This window comes from Pristiophorus japonicus, chromosome 16, assembly GCF_044704955.1.
Source record: "Pristiophorus japonicus isolate sPriJap1 chromosome 16, sPriJap1.hap1, whole genome shotgun sequence".
Taxonomy (NCBI): Eukaryota; Metazoa; Chordata; class Chondrichthyes; family Pristiophoridae; genus Pristiophorus; species Pristiophorus japonicus.
Window position 1 is genome coordinate 80,274,690 of NC_091992.1, and position 15,317 is coordinate 80,290,006.

A 15,317-nucleotide genomic window follows, 5' to 3' on the forward strand; every position below is an offset into this window, starting at 1 on the left:
GGCAGGGAGTTCCAGAGATAGGGAGGAGCGAGGCCATGGAGGGATTTGTGGGGCTGGAGGAGATTACAGAGATAAGGAGGGGGCGAGGCCATGGGGGGATTTGAAAATAAGGATGAGAATTTTGAAATCGAGCCGTTGCTTAACCGGAAGCCAATGTAGGTCAGTGAGCACAGGGGTGATGGGTGAGCGGGACTTGGTGCGAGTTAGGACACCGGCTGCCGAGTTTTGGATCATCTCTAGTTTACGTAGGGTAGAATGTGGGAGGGCAGCCAGGAGTGCGAAGAAGGTGACCTCTTCTTGTGTTAACCAAGCATCATTATTTATTAATTAATGAACCTGCTTTTGAAACATTGCACACAACTTGAGTTCAAATCCAGAGACTGTAAGTTTTCTGTTTACATTTGGATTTTGCACAAAAAAATATTTTTGTCCTTCTAATATTTACCCATGACTTCTCTGCTGTGGTGTGCTAATTAACTGCTCCTGGCGTTCAATTCTCTTTTCATAACACTGGCTGGAGGAGCTGTTTTGCGATATTCTCTTAAACGTTTTTTTTCTTTGTTTCCGAAGGTTTACAGCCACTTGAAACGACTGGGTTATGTTCTAATGCGGTTCAATCCCAGGTAAAGGCCTTTCTCTGTTGGAGTTCTGCTGTCTTTCCCATGCATGAACCGTGCTCCTCCCTCGCTCGCTCTCTTTCTCGCAGGCACCCTTTCTTCCAAACCTTTGTGACATTATCATGGAAATTTAAATCGAAACTGTGTTGTGAGTGAACGGTGCACTATATCAGAAGAACATCATAATTAGGATCAGGAGGAGGCCATTCGGCCCTCGAGCCTGCTCTGCCATTTAGTAAGATCATGGCTGATCTTCTACCTCAACTCCACTTTCCTGCACTATCCCCATATCCCTTGATTCCCTTAATATCCAAAATTCTTATCGATCTCTGTCTTGAATATACTCAAAGACTGAGCCTCCACAGTTCTCTGGGGTAGAGAATTCCAAAGATTCACCACCCTCTGAGTGAAGAAGTTTCTCCTCATCTCGGTACTAAATGGCCGATCCCTTATTCTGAGACACTGACCCCTAGTTCTAGGCTCCCCGCCAGATGAAACATCCTCCCTGCATCTACTTTGTCAAGTCCTGTAAGAATTTTGTATGTTTCAATGAATTCACCTCTCATCTGAACTTTACAGAATATCGGCTTAGTCTACTCAGTCTCTCCTCAAAGGATAATCCCCCCTTCCCCTTTTATATCTGATAATTTGTGTTTTGTTATCGAGCTTTTAGTGAGGCACTGTGGGATGATTCTGAGCAGATTGCCCTTTCAAAAGAGCAGGCGCATGCAGCCAACGTCTGCCATGGCAATCCTCCAATGCATCGGCAGAGTAGAACGGAGAAGAGCAGGCTAGATTTCTTTTTATTTGTTTATTCTCGGGATTGTGGGCATCGCTGGCAAAGCCCGCATTTATTGCCCATTTCATATCCACTTCAGAGGGCGGCTAAGTGTCAACCCAAGTTGGTCTGGGACTGGAATCACATATAGGCCAGCGCGGGCAGGTTTCCTTCCCTGAAGGACATTTGTGAACCAGTTGGGTGTTCGCGTGACAATCCGACAGCTTGGTGGTCACTTTGACCGATGCTAGTTTTCATTCCTGAATACTGATCAGAAACTGCGATTTGCTTTCTGGAGATGTTTTGTCATGACGAATGCAGCAGAACTCTTTTTGCTGCTGATTTATGCTGCAGGTCATAGCTTCCAATCGGCATACATGAACGAATATGGTGCCAAATCATGCGAAGACAGCTTCATGTGATGGCCATCTTGGCAACGTTGATGACACTCGTTCCCCTAGGGCAGACGGTAATGGGTTTGAGCCAGACATTGTGACCCGAACACGCAAACTAGACAGTGCCGTGCTGCAGGAGTGATGCATTGTCAGAGTCACCATCCTTTGGGCGAGATGGTAAACCGAGGTCCCGCCTGCCTGTTTGGGTAGATGTAAGGACGCTATGGGACTAATCAAGGGGCAGGAAGTTCTCCGTTTCCTGGTCAACATTCAAACCTTGCTCCAGCACCATTTAAAAAAAAAGTTAATTGCTTGTTTACCAACTAGTGTTTGTGGAATCTCACTGTGCACAAATTGGCTCCCGCACTTCTTTGCATAACGGTCATTTCAAAGTCATTCATTATATGTGAACCGATTTGAGATGTTTCGGGGAAGCGTGATAAATGCGCTTTTTTTCTCTCTTTTTCTATCGAGGCTGTAGGTGCCAGCCGTGACATCCAATGTTGCACTCTCCCCACTCCAGAGACTTGAGCGCTAAATCTATCCTGACACTCCAGTGCAGTACTGAGGGAGTGCTGCACTGTCGGAGGTGCCATCTTTCGGATGAGATGTTAAACCGAGACCCCACCTGCCAGATCGGGTGGATGTAAAAGATTCCAATACACTACTTTTGAAGAACAGCAGGGAGTTCTCCCCAGTGTCCTGGGCCAACATTTATCCCTCGACCAACGTCACTAAAACAGATGATTTGATCATTTATCATGTTGCTGTTTGTGGGACCTTGCTGTGGGCAAATTGGTGGCTGTATTTCCTACATCACAACAGTGACTACATTTCAAAAGTACTACTTTGGCTGTAAAGCGCTTTGGGGTCGTGAAAGGCGCTATATAAATGCAAGTTCTTCTTTTTAGTACCATTTGCAGTTCCTATGAGCGACAGCTCTACCTGGATCCTTCTCGCAGTGACACGGACAAGCATCATCGCAAGAGGAAGCGGAGCCACAGCCAGCACGGTGCAAGGTACAAATTGGAGGCGGGGGTGGTGATAGCGGGCTGGCTTTTCAGTAATGAAAACACTTCTTAAAATGGGTCACCAGATCAGGATAATTTCACAAGGGCCAGAATGGCAGTCGGCTAGATTATCGCTACAGACTTCATTTTTTGGTTGCGTTTTGGGGCTTGGAGGTAAAAGATGTCAATGCCGGTCACTGGAAGGTTTGTTCGAGTTTTGTCACTCGACATCAGGCTCCCCCAGGCCAGGCGCAGTATGGCTGCAAAGCGAATCACTGCTGTGCCAGAACAATGCCCTTTAGCCCAAACCACAAAATCAGCCCTCCCTACTGCATTGGAAGGAATATCGGAAACATAGGAACCAGAGTAGGAGTAAGAATCTTGAAAATGATAGTACACGAGAGCCTTTAGCCTTTTGTCAGTGCTATATGAATTCCTGCTGTTTGCCACCTTTGACTTGGCAGCTGACCCTAGTCTCAGTCAGAAAAGTTGCTGTTGTGGGAGCTTGCTGTGAACATAAGAACAAAAGAAATAGGAGCAGGAGTAGGCCATTTCTGCACTATCCCCATATCCCTTAGTCCCCTTAGTAAAATAAAATAAAGAAAGATTGAATTTCTATAGCGCCTTTCACCACCACCAGATGTCTCAAAGCGCTTTACAGCCAATGAAGTATTTTTTGAAGTGTAGTCACTGTTGTAATGTAGGAAATGTGGCAACCAATTTCCGCACAAGCAAGCTCCCACAAACAGTAATGTGATAATGACCAGATAATAATTTTTTTTTGGTTATGTTCATTGAAGGATAAATATTGGCCTGGACACCAGGGATAACTCCCCTGCTCCAAAAATCTATCAATCACAGCCTTGAATATACTCAATGACTGAGCATCCACAGCCTTCTGGGGTAGATCATTCAAAAGATTCACAACCTCTTTGAGTGAAGAAATTTTTCCTTATCTCAGTCCTAAACGGCCGGCCCCTTACTCTGAGCTCTAGTTCGAGACTCTCCAGCCAGGGGAAACATCCTCCCTGCATCTACCCTATAAAGCCCCTTAAGAATTTTATGCAATAAGATCGTCTGTCATTCTTTTAAACTCGAGGGAATATAGGCCTAGTCTATTCAATCTCTCCTCATTGGACAATTTCCCCCTCCCCTGCCCATCCCAGGAATTAGTCTTGGACTCCCTCTAAGACAAGTATATCCTTCCTTAGCTAAGGAGACTCAGCCTGTACACAGTACTCCAGGTGTGGTCTCGCCAACGCCCTATATAATTGTAGTAAGACATATTTACTCTTGCACTTCAGCTAACCTAACATTTGATTTCCTAATTGCTTGTTGTACCTGCATGTTAACATTCTGTGATTTGTGTACAAGGATACCCAGGTCCCTTTAAATACCAACATTTTCCAATCTCCCACCATTTAAAAAAAAATAGTCTGCTTTCCTATTTTTCCAACCAAAGTGGATAATTTCTCCACATTATATTCCATCTGCCATATTCTTGCCTACTCACTTGTCCCTTTACAGCCTCTTTGGGTCCTCCTCACAACTTTCTTTCCCACCTAGCTTTGTATTGTCAGCAAACTTGGATACATTACACTCTGCCCTCATCTAAGTCATTGATATAGATTGTGAATAGCTGACATCCAAGCACTGATCCTTGTGGTACCTCACTAGTTCGAGCCTGCCAATCCCAAAATGACCCGTTTATTCCAACTCTGTTTTCTGTCCATTAACCAATCCTCAATCCATGCTAATATATTACCCCCAATCCCATGAGCCCTAATTTTGTGTAAATTGTATGCAAATTGGCTGCCGCATTTACTACATTACAATAGTAACTACAATTCAAAAGCTCCTCATTGCTTTAGGGTGTCATAGAAACATAGAAACATAGAAAATAGGTGCAGGAGTAGGCCATTCGGCCCTTCTAGCCTGCACCGCCATTCAATGAGTTCATGGCTGAACATTCAACTTCAGTACCCCATTCCTGCTTTCTCGCCATACCCCTTGATCCCCCTAGTAGTAATGAAAGGCATTATATAAATGTAAGTCTTTTCTTCTTAATAAAAGTCACCAAACGACTTCACTGAGTTAAATAGGGCATTCTAGGGCTTTCCCCTCATCTGGTGACGAGAATTATTGCTGTATCAGCCTTTTGACTGGGTGGTACTGTTTACTGCTGTTGATAGACAGGAGCATCATTATCCCAGTGAGTCACTATTTGCCTGGGAGCATGATCGGTTAAAGCTTGCAGGCACGCAACATATTGCAATTGGGTTGCTATAACTGACCTCTGACCTCCGCACTCGGGCTAGGGGGAGGAAAATCAGCCAGGGATCTCCCCCCTCCACCCCCCAACGCTATCTGGTGACTACCCTCTCTTTCCCCCCCGCCCTTGCTGGAAAGTATGCTTGTGTGGGTGTGACTAGCTTCATGGTTGAATAGCCTGCCAGCACTTGCTATCTCTGAAGACTTATGGAACATGGGCACCAGGGTGAGTACCCCAACACCAGGGGAGGAGAGCGAATAGGCAGAAAAGAATCCCAACTCTCCCTTAACATGCTGTTTCTCCTTTGTTGTTTTGGAGTTTGCGTATAAATGGAATACTTCAGTGAGTGGTCTGGCAGGAGTTACTGCGGCTGGTGTTGCGTGAGTTCAGCTCTTCAAACTGTTAGGCTCAGTGATCGATCTTCGCTGCAAACAACAAAATCCCACCCCCTCCACTGATTTGCCGTCTGCACAGACTCTTCTTGTTTTGCTTACCATATTTTGGAACCTTTTTATTTTTGTGTGTTTTGTACTGATGGAGGCACTCCCTTCTTCTCCCAAGCATGCAGTTGAGTCAGCCTGGATACTGGCCAGTCCTCTTTCAGCGAGGAAGATTGGTGTTAGTCATCGAAATCTTGTTTAAAACAACAAAACGCCCCAATGTCCTGACATTCTGCTGCTCTTTGATGTGGCCATTCCCTTCAAAAGCTCCGACGATAAGTTAGTGGTCCTGAAGTGTGATAACGCACTCCCTCTAAGTTACTAAAATTACCATGAAGAGACCCTCATTCCGTTGATCGGAGCCTTTCTTGTGTTGGTCTTGCCTTTGGGTGGTGCTTTTTACCGCAAGGATGATGTGTTTTGTTCCAATGAGTCACAAATTGTCCGGAAGCGCATTCGCTCAAAGGATTTAGGCACACAATATACTTTTCTTAACTTCCAGACTATTCTGAGTGCCCATGGGTGTCTGTTAATTCAGCTAAGTTTGAATCAACAGTTCAAAGGCTTGAAACATTGAACTAACCTTATCTTGTCCGTGATAAAAGTTGGGGAGTGAGTTCCACCTTTTATATAAACCGACTCGTGCCTTTCGGCTCATTTGATTGGTGCCCGTCTTCCTGTTTCCATGCTTCACAAAGTGCAGCTAATCCAGAACTCTACGGCCTGAGGGATCTTGTGTACAAAGACCCACACTCCCACCATTGCCAAGCACCAGGGTCTATCTTGTCCCGTACAAAGACCCACACTCCTGACTTTACAATAATCACGGGTGATTTTAATCTTCATATTGATTGGACAAAGCAAATTGGCCAGGGTAGCTTTGAGGGGTTTATAGAGTGTATTCAGGATAGTTCCTTGAACAGTACATGGCGGAACCAACCAGGGAGCAGGCTATCTTAGATCTAGTACTGTGTAATGAGGCAGGATTAATAAATGATCTTGTAGTAAAATATCCTCTAGGAATGAGTGACCATAATATGGTTGAATTTCAAATTCAGTTGGAGGGAGAGAAAGTTGGTTCTCAAACCAGTGTCCTAAGCTGAAATAAAGGGGACAAAGGTATGGAGGGCAGAGTTGGCTAAAGTAGGCTGGGAACATAGATTAAAGAATGGGACGGTTGATGAGCAGTGGCAGACATTTAAAGAGATATTTCATAACTCGCAACAAAAATATACCCCAATGAGAAGGGAAGAATGAGAGAAGGGATAACCATCCGTGGCTAACTAAGCAAATAAGGGAGGGTATGAAATTGAAAACAAAGGCATACAATGTAGCCAAGACTAGTAGGAGGCCAGAGGATTGGGAAATTTTTAAAAGCCAGCAGAGAACGACTAAAAATATAATTAAAAGAGGGAAGATTAGATTATGAAAGTAAACTAGCACGAAATATAAAAGCAGATAGTAAGAGTTTCTACAGGTACATAAAAAGGAAAAGAGTGGCTAAAGTAAATGTTGGTCCTCCTGGAGGATGAGACTGGGGAATTAATAATGGGGAATAGAGAAATGGCAGAGACGTTGAACAAATATTTTGTATCTGTCTTCGCGGTAGAAGACACTGAAAACCTCCCAATAGTGGATAATCAAGGGGCTATAAGGAGGGAGGAACTTAATACTATCACTATCACTAATAAAGTAGTACTAGGTAAAATAATGGGACTAAAAGTAAACAACTCCCCTGGACCTGATGGCTTACATCCTATGGTCTTAAGAGAAGTGGCAGCAGAGATAGTGGATGCATTGGTTGTAATCTACCATAATTCCCTGGATTCTGGGGTGCTCCCAACGGATTGGAAAACTGCAAAACTGCAGACGCCCCTATTTAAAAAAGGAGGCAGACAAAAAGCAGGAAACTATAGACCAGTTGGCCTAACATCTGTCATTGGAAAAATGCTGGAGTCCATTATTAAGGAAGCAGTAGCGGGACATTTGGAAAAGCATAATTCAATCAAGCAGAGTCAGCATGGTTTTATGAAAAGGAAATCACGTTTGACAAATTTGCTGGAGTTTTTTGAGGATGTAACGAGCAGGGTGGATAAAGGGGAACCAGTGGATTTCCAGAAGGCATTCGATCAGGTGCCACAAGAGGTTACTGCACAAGATAAAAGTTCACGGGGTTGGGGGTATTATATTAGCATGGCTAAAGGATTGGCGAACTAACGGAAAACAGAGTCAGGATAAATGCGTCATTTTCCAGTTGGCAAACAGTAACTAGTGGGGTGCAGCAGGGATCAGTGCTGGGTCCTCAACTATTTACAATCTATGTTAATAACTTGGATGAAGGGACCGAGTGTAATGTAGCCAAGTTTGCTGATGATACAAAGGTGGGTGGGAAAGCAAATTGTGAGGAGGACACAAAAAATCTGCAAAGGGATATAGACAGACTAAGTGAGTGGGCAAAAATTTGTCGGATCGAATATAATGTGGAAAAATGTGAGGTTATCCACTTTGGCAGAAATAGAAAAGCAAATTATAATTTCAATGGAGAAAAATTGCATAGTGCTGTAGTACAGAGAGACCTGGGGGTCCTTGTGCATGAAACACAAAAAGTTAGTATGCAAGTACAGCAAGTAATCAGGAAGGCAAATGGAATGTTGGCCTTTATTGCAAGGGGGATAGAGTATAAAAGCAGAGCAGTCCTGCTACAACTGTACAGGGTATTGGTGAGGCCACACCTGGAATACTGCGTACAGTTTTGGTCTCCGTATTTAAGAAAGGATATACTTGCATTGGAGGCTGTTCAGAGAAGGTTCATTCGGTTGATTCTGGAGATGAGGGGGTTGACTTCTGAGGATAGGTTGAGTAGATTGGGCCTATAAACATTGGAATTCAGAAGAATGGGAGGTGATCTTATTGAAACTTATAAGATAATGAGGGGGCTCGACAAGGTGGATGCAGAAAGGATATTTCCGCTCATAGGGGAAAATAAAACTAGGGGACTGTCTTAGAATAAGGTGCCGCCCCTTTTTCCCCTTCTCTTTACCCCCCCATCTCTTCTCCCCCTCCCCCCATCTCTTCTCCCCCTCCCCCCATCTCTTCTCCCCCTCCCCCCATCTCTTCTCCCCCTCCCCCCATCTCTTCTCCCCCTCCCCCATCTCTTCTCCCCCTCCCCCATCTCTTCTCCCCCTCCCCCATCTCTTCTCCCCCTCCCCCATCTCTTCCCCCCCTCCCCCCATCTCTTCCCCCCCTCCCCCCATCTCTTCCCCCCCTCCCCCCATCTCTTCCCCCCCTCCCCCCATCTCTTCTCCCCCTCCCCCCATCTCTTCTCCCCATCCCCCCATCTCTTCTCTCCCCCTCCCCCCATCTCTTCTCTCCCCCTCCCCCCATCTCTTCTCTCCCCCTCCCCCCATCTCTTCTCTCCCCCTCCCCCCATCTCTTCTCTCCCCCTCCCCCCATCTCTTCTCTCCCCCTCCCCCCATCTCTTCTCTCCCCCTCCCCCCATCTCTTCTCTCCCCCTCCCCCCATCTCTTCTCTCCCCCTCCCCCCATCTCTTCTCTCCCCCTCCCCCCATCTCTTCCCCCCCTCCCCCCATCTCTTCCCCCACTCCCCCCATCTCTTCCCCCCCTCCCCCATCTCTTCTCCCCCTCCCCCCATCTCTTCTCCCCATCCCCCCATCTCTTCTCTCCCCCTCCCCCCATCTCTTCTCTCCCCCTCCCCCCATCTCTTCTCTCCCCCTCCCCCCATCTCTTCTCTCCCCCTCCCCCCATCTCTTCTCTCCCCCTCCCCCCATCTCTTCTCTCCCCCTCCCCCCATCTCTTCTCTCCCCCTCCCCCCATCTCTTCTCTCCCCCTCCCCCCATCTCTTCTCTCCCCCTCCCCCCATCTCTTCTCTCCCCCTCCCCCCATCTCTTCTCTCCCCCTCCCCCCATCTCTTCTCTCCCCCTCCCCCCATCTCTTCTCTCCCCCTCCACCCATCTCTTCTCTTCCCCCTCCCCCCATCTCTTCTCTTCCCCCTCCCCCCATCTCTTCTCTTCCCCCTCCCCCCATCTCTTCTCTTCCCCCTCCCCCCATCTCTTCTCTTCCCCCTCCCCCCATCTCTTCTCTTCCCCCTCCCCCCAGCTCTTCTCTTCCCCCTCCCCCCAGCTCTTCTCTTCCCCCTCCCCCCAGCTCTTCTCTTCCCCCTCCCCCCAGCTCTTCTCTTCCCCCTCCCCCCAGCTCTTCTCTTCCCCCTCCCCCCAGCTCTTCTCTTCCCCCTCCCCCCAGCTCTTCTCTTCCCCCTCCCCCCAGCTCTTCTCTTCCCCCTCCCCCCAGCTCTTCTCTTCCCCCTCCCCCCAGCTCTTCTCTTCCCCCTCCCCCCAGCTCTTCTCTTCCCCCTCCCCCCAGCTCTTCTCTTCCCCCTCCCCCCAGCTCTTCTCTTCCCCCTCCCCCCAGCTCTTCTCTTCCCCCTCCCCCCAGCTCTTCTCTTCCCCCTCCCCCCAGCTCTTCTCTTCCCCCTCCCCCCAGCTCTTCTCTTCCCCCTCCCCCCAGCTCTTCTCTTCCCCCTCCCCCCAGCTCTTCTCTTCCCCCTCCCCCCAGCTCTTCTCTTCCCCCTCCCCCCAGCTCTTCTCTTCCCCCTCCCCCCAGCTCTTCTCTTCCCCCTCCCCCCAGCTCTTCTCTTCCCCCTCCCCCCAGCTCTTCTCTTCCCCCTCCCCCCAGCTCTTCTCTTCCCCCTCCCCCCAGCTCTTCTCTTCCCCCTCCCCCCAGCTCTTCTCTTCCCCCTCCCCCCAGCTCTTCTCTTCCCCCTCCCCCCAGCTCTTCTCTTCCCCCTCCCCCCAGCTCTTCTCTTCCCCCTCCCCCCAGCTCTTCTCTTCCCCCTCCCCCCAGCTCTTCTCTTCCCCCTCCCCCCAGCTCTTCTCTTCCCCCTCCCCCCAGCTCTTCTCTTCCCCCTCCCCCCAGCTCTTCTCTTCCCCCTCCCCCCAGCTCTTCTCTTCCCCCTCCCCCCAGCTCTTCTCTTCCCCCTCCCCCCAGCTCTTCTCTTCCCCCTCCCCCCAGCTCTTCTCTTCCCCCTCCCCCCAGCTCTTCTCTTCCCCCTCCCCCCAGCTCTTCTCTTCCCCCTCCCCCCAGCTCTTCTCTTCCCCCTCCCCCCAGCTCTTCTCTTCCCCCTCCCCCCAGCTCTTCTCTTCCCCCTCCCCCCAGCTCTTCTCTTCCCCCTCCCCCCAGCTCTTCTCTTCCCCCTCCCCCCAGCTCTTCTCTTCCCCCTCCCCCCAGCTCTTCTCTTCCCCCTCCCCCCAGCTCTTCTCTTCCCCCTCCCCCCAGCTCTTCTCTTCCCCCTCCCCCCAGCTCTTCTCTTCCCCCTCCCCCCAGCTCTTCTCTTCCCCCTCCCCCAGCTCTTCTCTTCCCCCTCCCCCCAGCTCTTCTCTTCCCCCTCCCCCCAGCTCTTCTCTTCCCCCTCCCCCCAGCTCTTCTCTTCCCCCTCCCCCCAGCTCTTCTCTTCCCCCTCCCCCCAGCTCTTCTCTTCCCCCTCCCCCCAGCTCTTCTCTTCCCCCTCCCCCCAGCTCTTCTCTTCCCCCTCCCCCCAGCTCTTCTCTTCCCCCTCCCCCCAGCTCTTCTCTTCCCCCTCCCCCCAGCTCTTCTCTTCCCCCTCCCCCCAGCTCTTCTCTTCCCCCTCCCCCCAGCTCTTCTCTTCCCCCTCCCCCCAGCTCTTCTCTTCCCCCTCCCCCCAGCTCTTCTCTTCCCCCTCCCCCCAGCTCTTCTCTTCCCCCTCCCCCCAGCTCTTCTCTTCCCCCTCCCCCCAGCTCTTCTCTTCCCCCTCCCCCCAGCTCTTCTCTTCCCCCTCCCCCCAGCTCTTCTCTTCCCCCTCCCCCCAGCTCTTCTCTTCCCCCTCCCCCCAGCTCTTCTCTTCCCCCTCCCCCCAGCTCTTCTCTTCCCCCTCCCCCCAGCTCTTCTCTTCCCCCTCCCCCCAGCTCTTCTCTTCCCCCTCCCCCCAGCTCTTCTCTTCCCCCTCCCCCCAGCTCTTCTCTTCCCCCTCCCCCCAGCTCTTCTCTTCCCCCTCCCCCCAGCTCTTCTCTTCCCCCTCCCCCCAGCTCTTCTCTTCCCCCTCCCCCCAGCTCTTCTCTTCCCCCTCCCCCCAGCTCTTCTCTTCCCCCTCCCCCCAGCTCTTCTCTTCCCCCTCCCCCCAGCTCTTCTCTCCCCCGGGCTTAGGAGGCCTCTCATAGACATCAGACAAGACGAATATTTGAGGTCTGGTCTGTTGAGTTGAGACGTATGCACATTTGCTGATTGTATTTATTGTAACTGGTGGATTTCTATTTTTTTCGATAAATATTATTTTAATCCAGGAACTTTCTTCAAACAATGAAACTCTCTTACAGATCCAAGAAAAGCCACTCTGATCGATCCGCGGAGATGAAAAATGACCAAAGTATCACTGTGGGACGGCCGCAGAGTGAGCTCGGTCTGCAGGATGCCACTTGCAAGGGCCTGGAAAAGGGCGCTGCTGAACCTGCTCTCGAACCCCCACAAAACAAAGCGGGCAAATTGCAACAGAGCGATGACAGGCCTTCGATGGAGGTCAGTGGGCCACAGGCCAAGTTGGAGCGGACCAGCTCGTCTCAGCCAATGTCCGGGAACTCCGTCGCACGTTCCCCCGGGAGCCCGCTAGCGAGTTCGGTGCCAGTCCGGAAACCCAGGTGGGACTTCAGCCAGATAAAGTTCCCCAACGTCGGGCGCGACTGCCCGCAGACCAAGCTGACCGCCCCCGACCGGACGCTCCTGCCACCGAACATACTGGGCCGGGCCTCCGACGAAACCGCCTGGCAAGAGAAGATAAACCAGAAGCAGGAAAAGCTGTCCAGGCGGGAGCAGGAGAGGATGAGGAGAGCAAGCAGGTACAAAACGGATGTCAATAAGGACAGGCGGGTGAGGCAGTGTGTCAACTGGAAGGAATACAAGGAGCTGCTCAGGTGGAAGCGCGCCCGGAATAAAAAGTTGCCCGCCCACCTGTGGATGGACAAGGTGGAGCCGCTTCTCAAACCAGGCCAAGCCAGCTCGACAGGTAGGTGGCTGGAAAGCCGGGTTGTTCAGTAGCGCTGTCTCTACAGAAGCTGGCCTTGGATTTCCACAGGGAGGGGGACGTGTTAAGAACATAAGAATTAGGAGCAGGAGTAGGCCATTCGACCCCTCGAGCCTGCTCCGCCATTCAATGAGATCATGGCTGATCTACCTCAACCCCATTTTTCTGCGCTGTCCCCATATCCCTTGATTCTCTTAATATCCAAAAATCTCGTGATCTCTGTCTTGAATATACTCAATGACTGAGCCTCCACAGCCCATTGGGATAGAGAATTCCAAAGATTCATCACCCTCTGAGTGAAGAAGTTTCTCCTCATCTCAGTCCTAAAGGGTAAGGGTGAAGCAAAGGGTAATGGTTGATGGGTGTTTGTGTTTGGAAGAATGTTACCAATGGGGTTCCGCAGGGCTCAGTACTAAGTCCCTTGCTTTTTATGGTATAAATCAATGATGTAGACTTGAATATAGGGGGTATGATTAAGAAGTTTGCAGGTGATGCTAAAATCGGCTGTGTGGTTGATAATGAAGAAGAAAGCTTATGACTGCAGGAAAATATCAATCAACTGGTCAGGTGGACAGAACAGTGGCAAATGGAATTTAAACCGGAGAAGTGTGAGGTAATGCATTTGGGGAGGGGCTAACGAGGAAAGGGAATACACATTAAATGGTAGGACATTGAGAAGTGTAGAGGAACAAAGGACCTTGGAGTGCATGTCCACCGATCTCTGAAGGTAGCAGGCCAGGTAGATAAAGTGGTTAAGAAGGCATACGGAATGCTTGCCTTTATTAGCTGAGGCATAGAATACAAGAGCAGGGTGGTTATGCTTGAACTGTATAAAACACTAGTTAGGCCACAGCTAGAGTATTGTGTGCAGTTCTGGTCACTGCATTACACGAAAGATGTCATTGCACTAGAGAGGGTACAGAGGAGATTTACGAGGATGTTGCCTGGACTGGAGAATTTTAGCTATGAGGACAGATTGGATAGGCTGGGTTTGTTTTCCTTGGAACAGAGGAGGCTGAGAAGAGACCTCATTGATGTGTATAAAATTATGAGGGACCTAGATAGAGTGGATAGGAAGGACCTATTTCCCTTAGCAGAGGGGTCAACAACCCAGGGGCATAGATTTAAAGTAATTGGTAGAAGATTTTGTGGAAAACATTTTCACCCAGAGGGTTGTGGGGATCTGGAACTCACTGCCTGAAAGGGTAGCAGAGGCAGAAACCTTCACCACATTTAAAAAGTACTTGGATGTGCACTTGAAGAACCTGCAGGGCTACGGACCTGGAGCTGGGAAGTGGGATTGAGCTGGGAAGTGGGATTAGGCTGGGTAGCCTCTTGTTGGCTGGCAAGGACACAATGGGCCGAAATGACCTCCCTCCGTGCTGTAAAATTCTATGGGCCTGAAATAGGTGAGAGTTCTGTCCACAGTCGCCGAAGTTCTACCCGAAAACATTTTTTTTTTTTTAAGCAGCTTCCTCGTGTACTGCCCATCTGCCGCCCAGGTCTCACCCGGCGGGAGATTCCTCAGTGAAGTGACGGCGGTGCAACTTCCTGCCGTCCGCCCATGCTGGAGGCTCAAAACCAGGGATTTTCCTCACACAAGATCATCTAAGATCGTGCTCCCGCCCGCCAGAAGGACCGCTGGCAAAAAGGTGTTCTGATCTGGCTGTGAATCGGGCGGCAGGGAGAGTCGCTCAGAGTGCTGCAGCGCTGCACTTCCCGGGTAGCGTCCATATGGTGCACCATTATCAGAGGCTCAATTAGTTATTTGATCGACCTGAAGCGGCACAGAATGAGTTCAGACATTTAAATGGAAAGTTCTCCATTGAAGGGAAGGTGTGGTAGAGGAAGTGGCAATGAGTTACGAAAGATGATAAAGGCTCAGTGGAGATGCCCTACAAGAGTTTTTAGACCACTGCAAGCAGAACAGAGTTATTGACAGAATGTGAGTGCACAGATGGTATGAGCTTCTGTCAGAGTAAATAAGCGAAAATGAGAACACGTAATGCTCTGGCAGTATGTGATAGTGAGAACAGCATCACCTCAAGTGTAGAAGACGGAAAAAGATATATAATGGACTGCAAGGTCATTATTAAAGAAGCAGTAGCAGGACATTTCGAAAAGCAAAATTCGATCAGGCAGAGTCAGCATGGATTTATGAAGGGGAAGTCATATTTGACAAATTTGCTGGAATCTTTGAGGTTGTAATGAACAGGGTGGATAAAGGGGAACCAGTGGATATGGTGTATTTGGACTTCCAGAAGGCATTTGACAAGGTGCCACATAAAAGGTTACTGCACAAGATAAAAGTTCACAGGATTGGGGGTAATATATTAGCATGGATAGAGGATTGGCTAACTAACAGAAAACAGAGAGTCGGGATAAATGGTTCATTCTCGGGCTGGCAATCAGTAACTAGTGGGGTGCCGCAGGGATCAGTGCTGGGACCCCAACTATTTACAATCTATATTAACAACTTGAAAGAAGGGACTGAGTGTAATGTAGCCAAGTTTGCTGACGATACAAAGGTGGAAGGAAAAGCAATGTGTGAGGAGGACACAAAAAATCTTCAAAAAGACACAGACAGGCTAAGTGAGTGGGCAAAAATTTTGCAGATGGAGTATAATGTTGGAAAGTGTGAGGGCATGGACTTTGGCAGAAAAAAAATCAAAGAGCAAGTTATTATTTAAATGGAGAAAGATTGCAAAGTACTGCAGTACAGCGGGACCTGGGGGTACTTGTGCATGAAACACAAAAA

The 15,317-nt window shown here is 49.5% G+C and overlaps 1 protein-coding gene across 4 annotated transcripts in view; it reads left to right on the forward strand.

Annotated features, from left to right (window-relative positions):
• tsen54 (TSEN54 tRNA splicing endonuclease subunit) overlaps window positions 1-15,317 on the forward strand; it is a 103,674-nt gene that overhangs the window by 71,334 nt on the left and 17,023 nt on the right. For 3 of the 4 annotated variants that reach the window (XM_070857498.1, XM_070857499.1, XM_070857496.1), the window contains exons 6-8: window positions 571-623; window positions 2,702-2,809; window positions 11,859-12,541. In XM_070857498.1, coding sequence (XP_070713599.1) covers window positions 571-623; window positions 2,702-2,809; window positions 11,859-12,541 — 844 coding nt within the window. The remainder of the gene's footprint in view (window positions 1-570; window positions 624-2,701; window positions 2,810-11,858; window positions 12,542-15,317) is intronic. The other variant, XM_070857497.1, reaches the window with a different exon arrangement.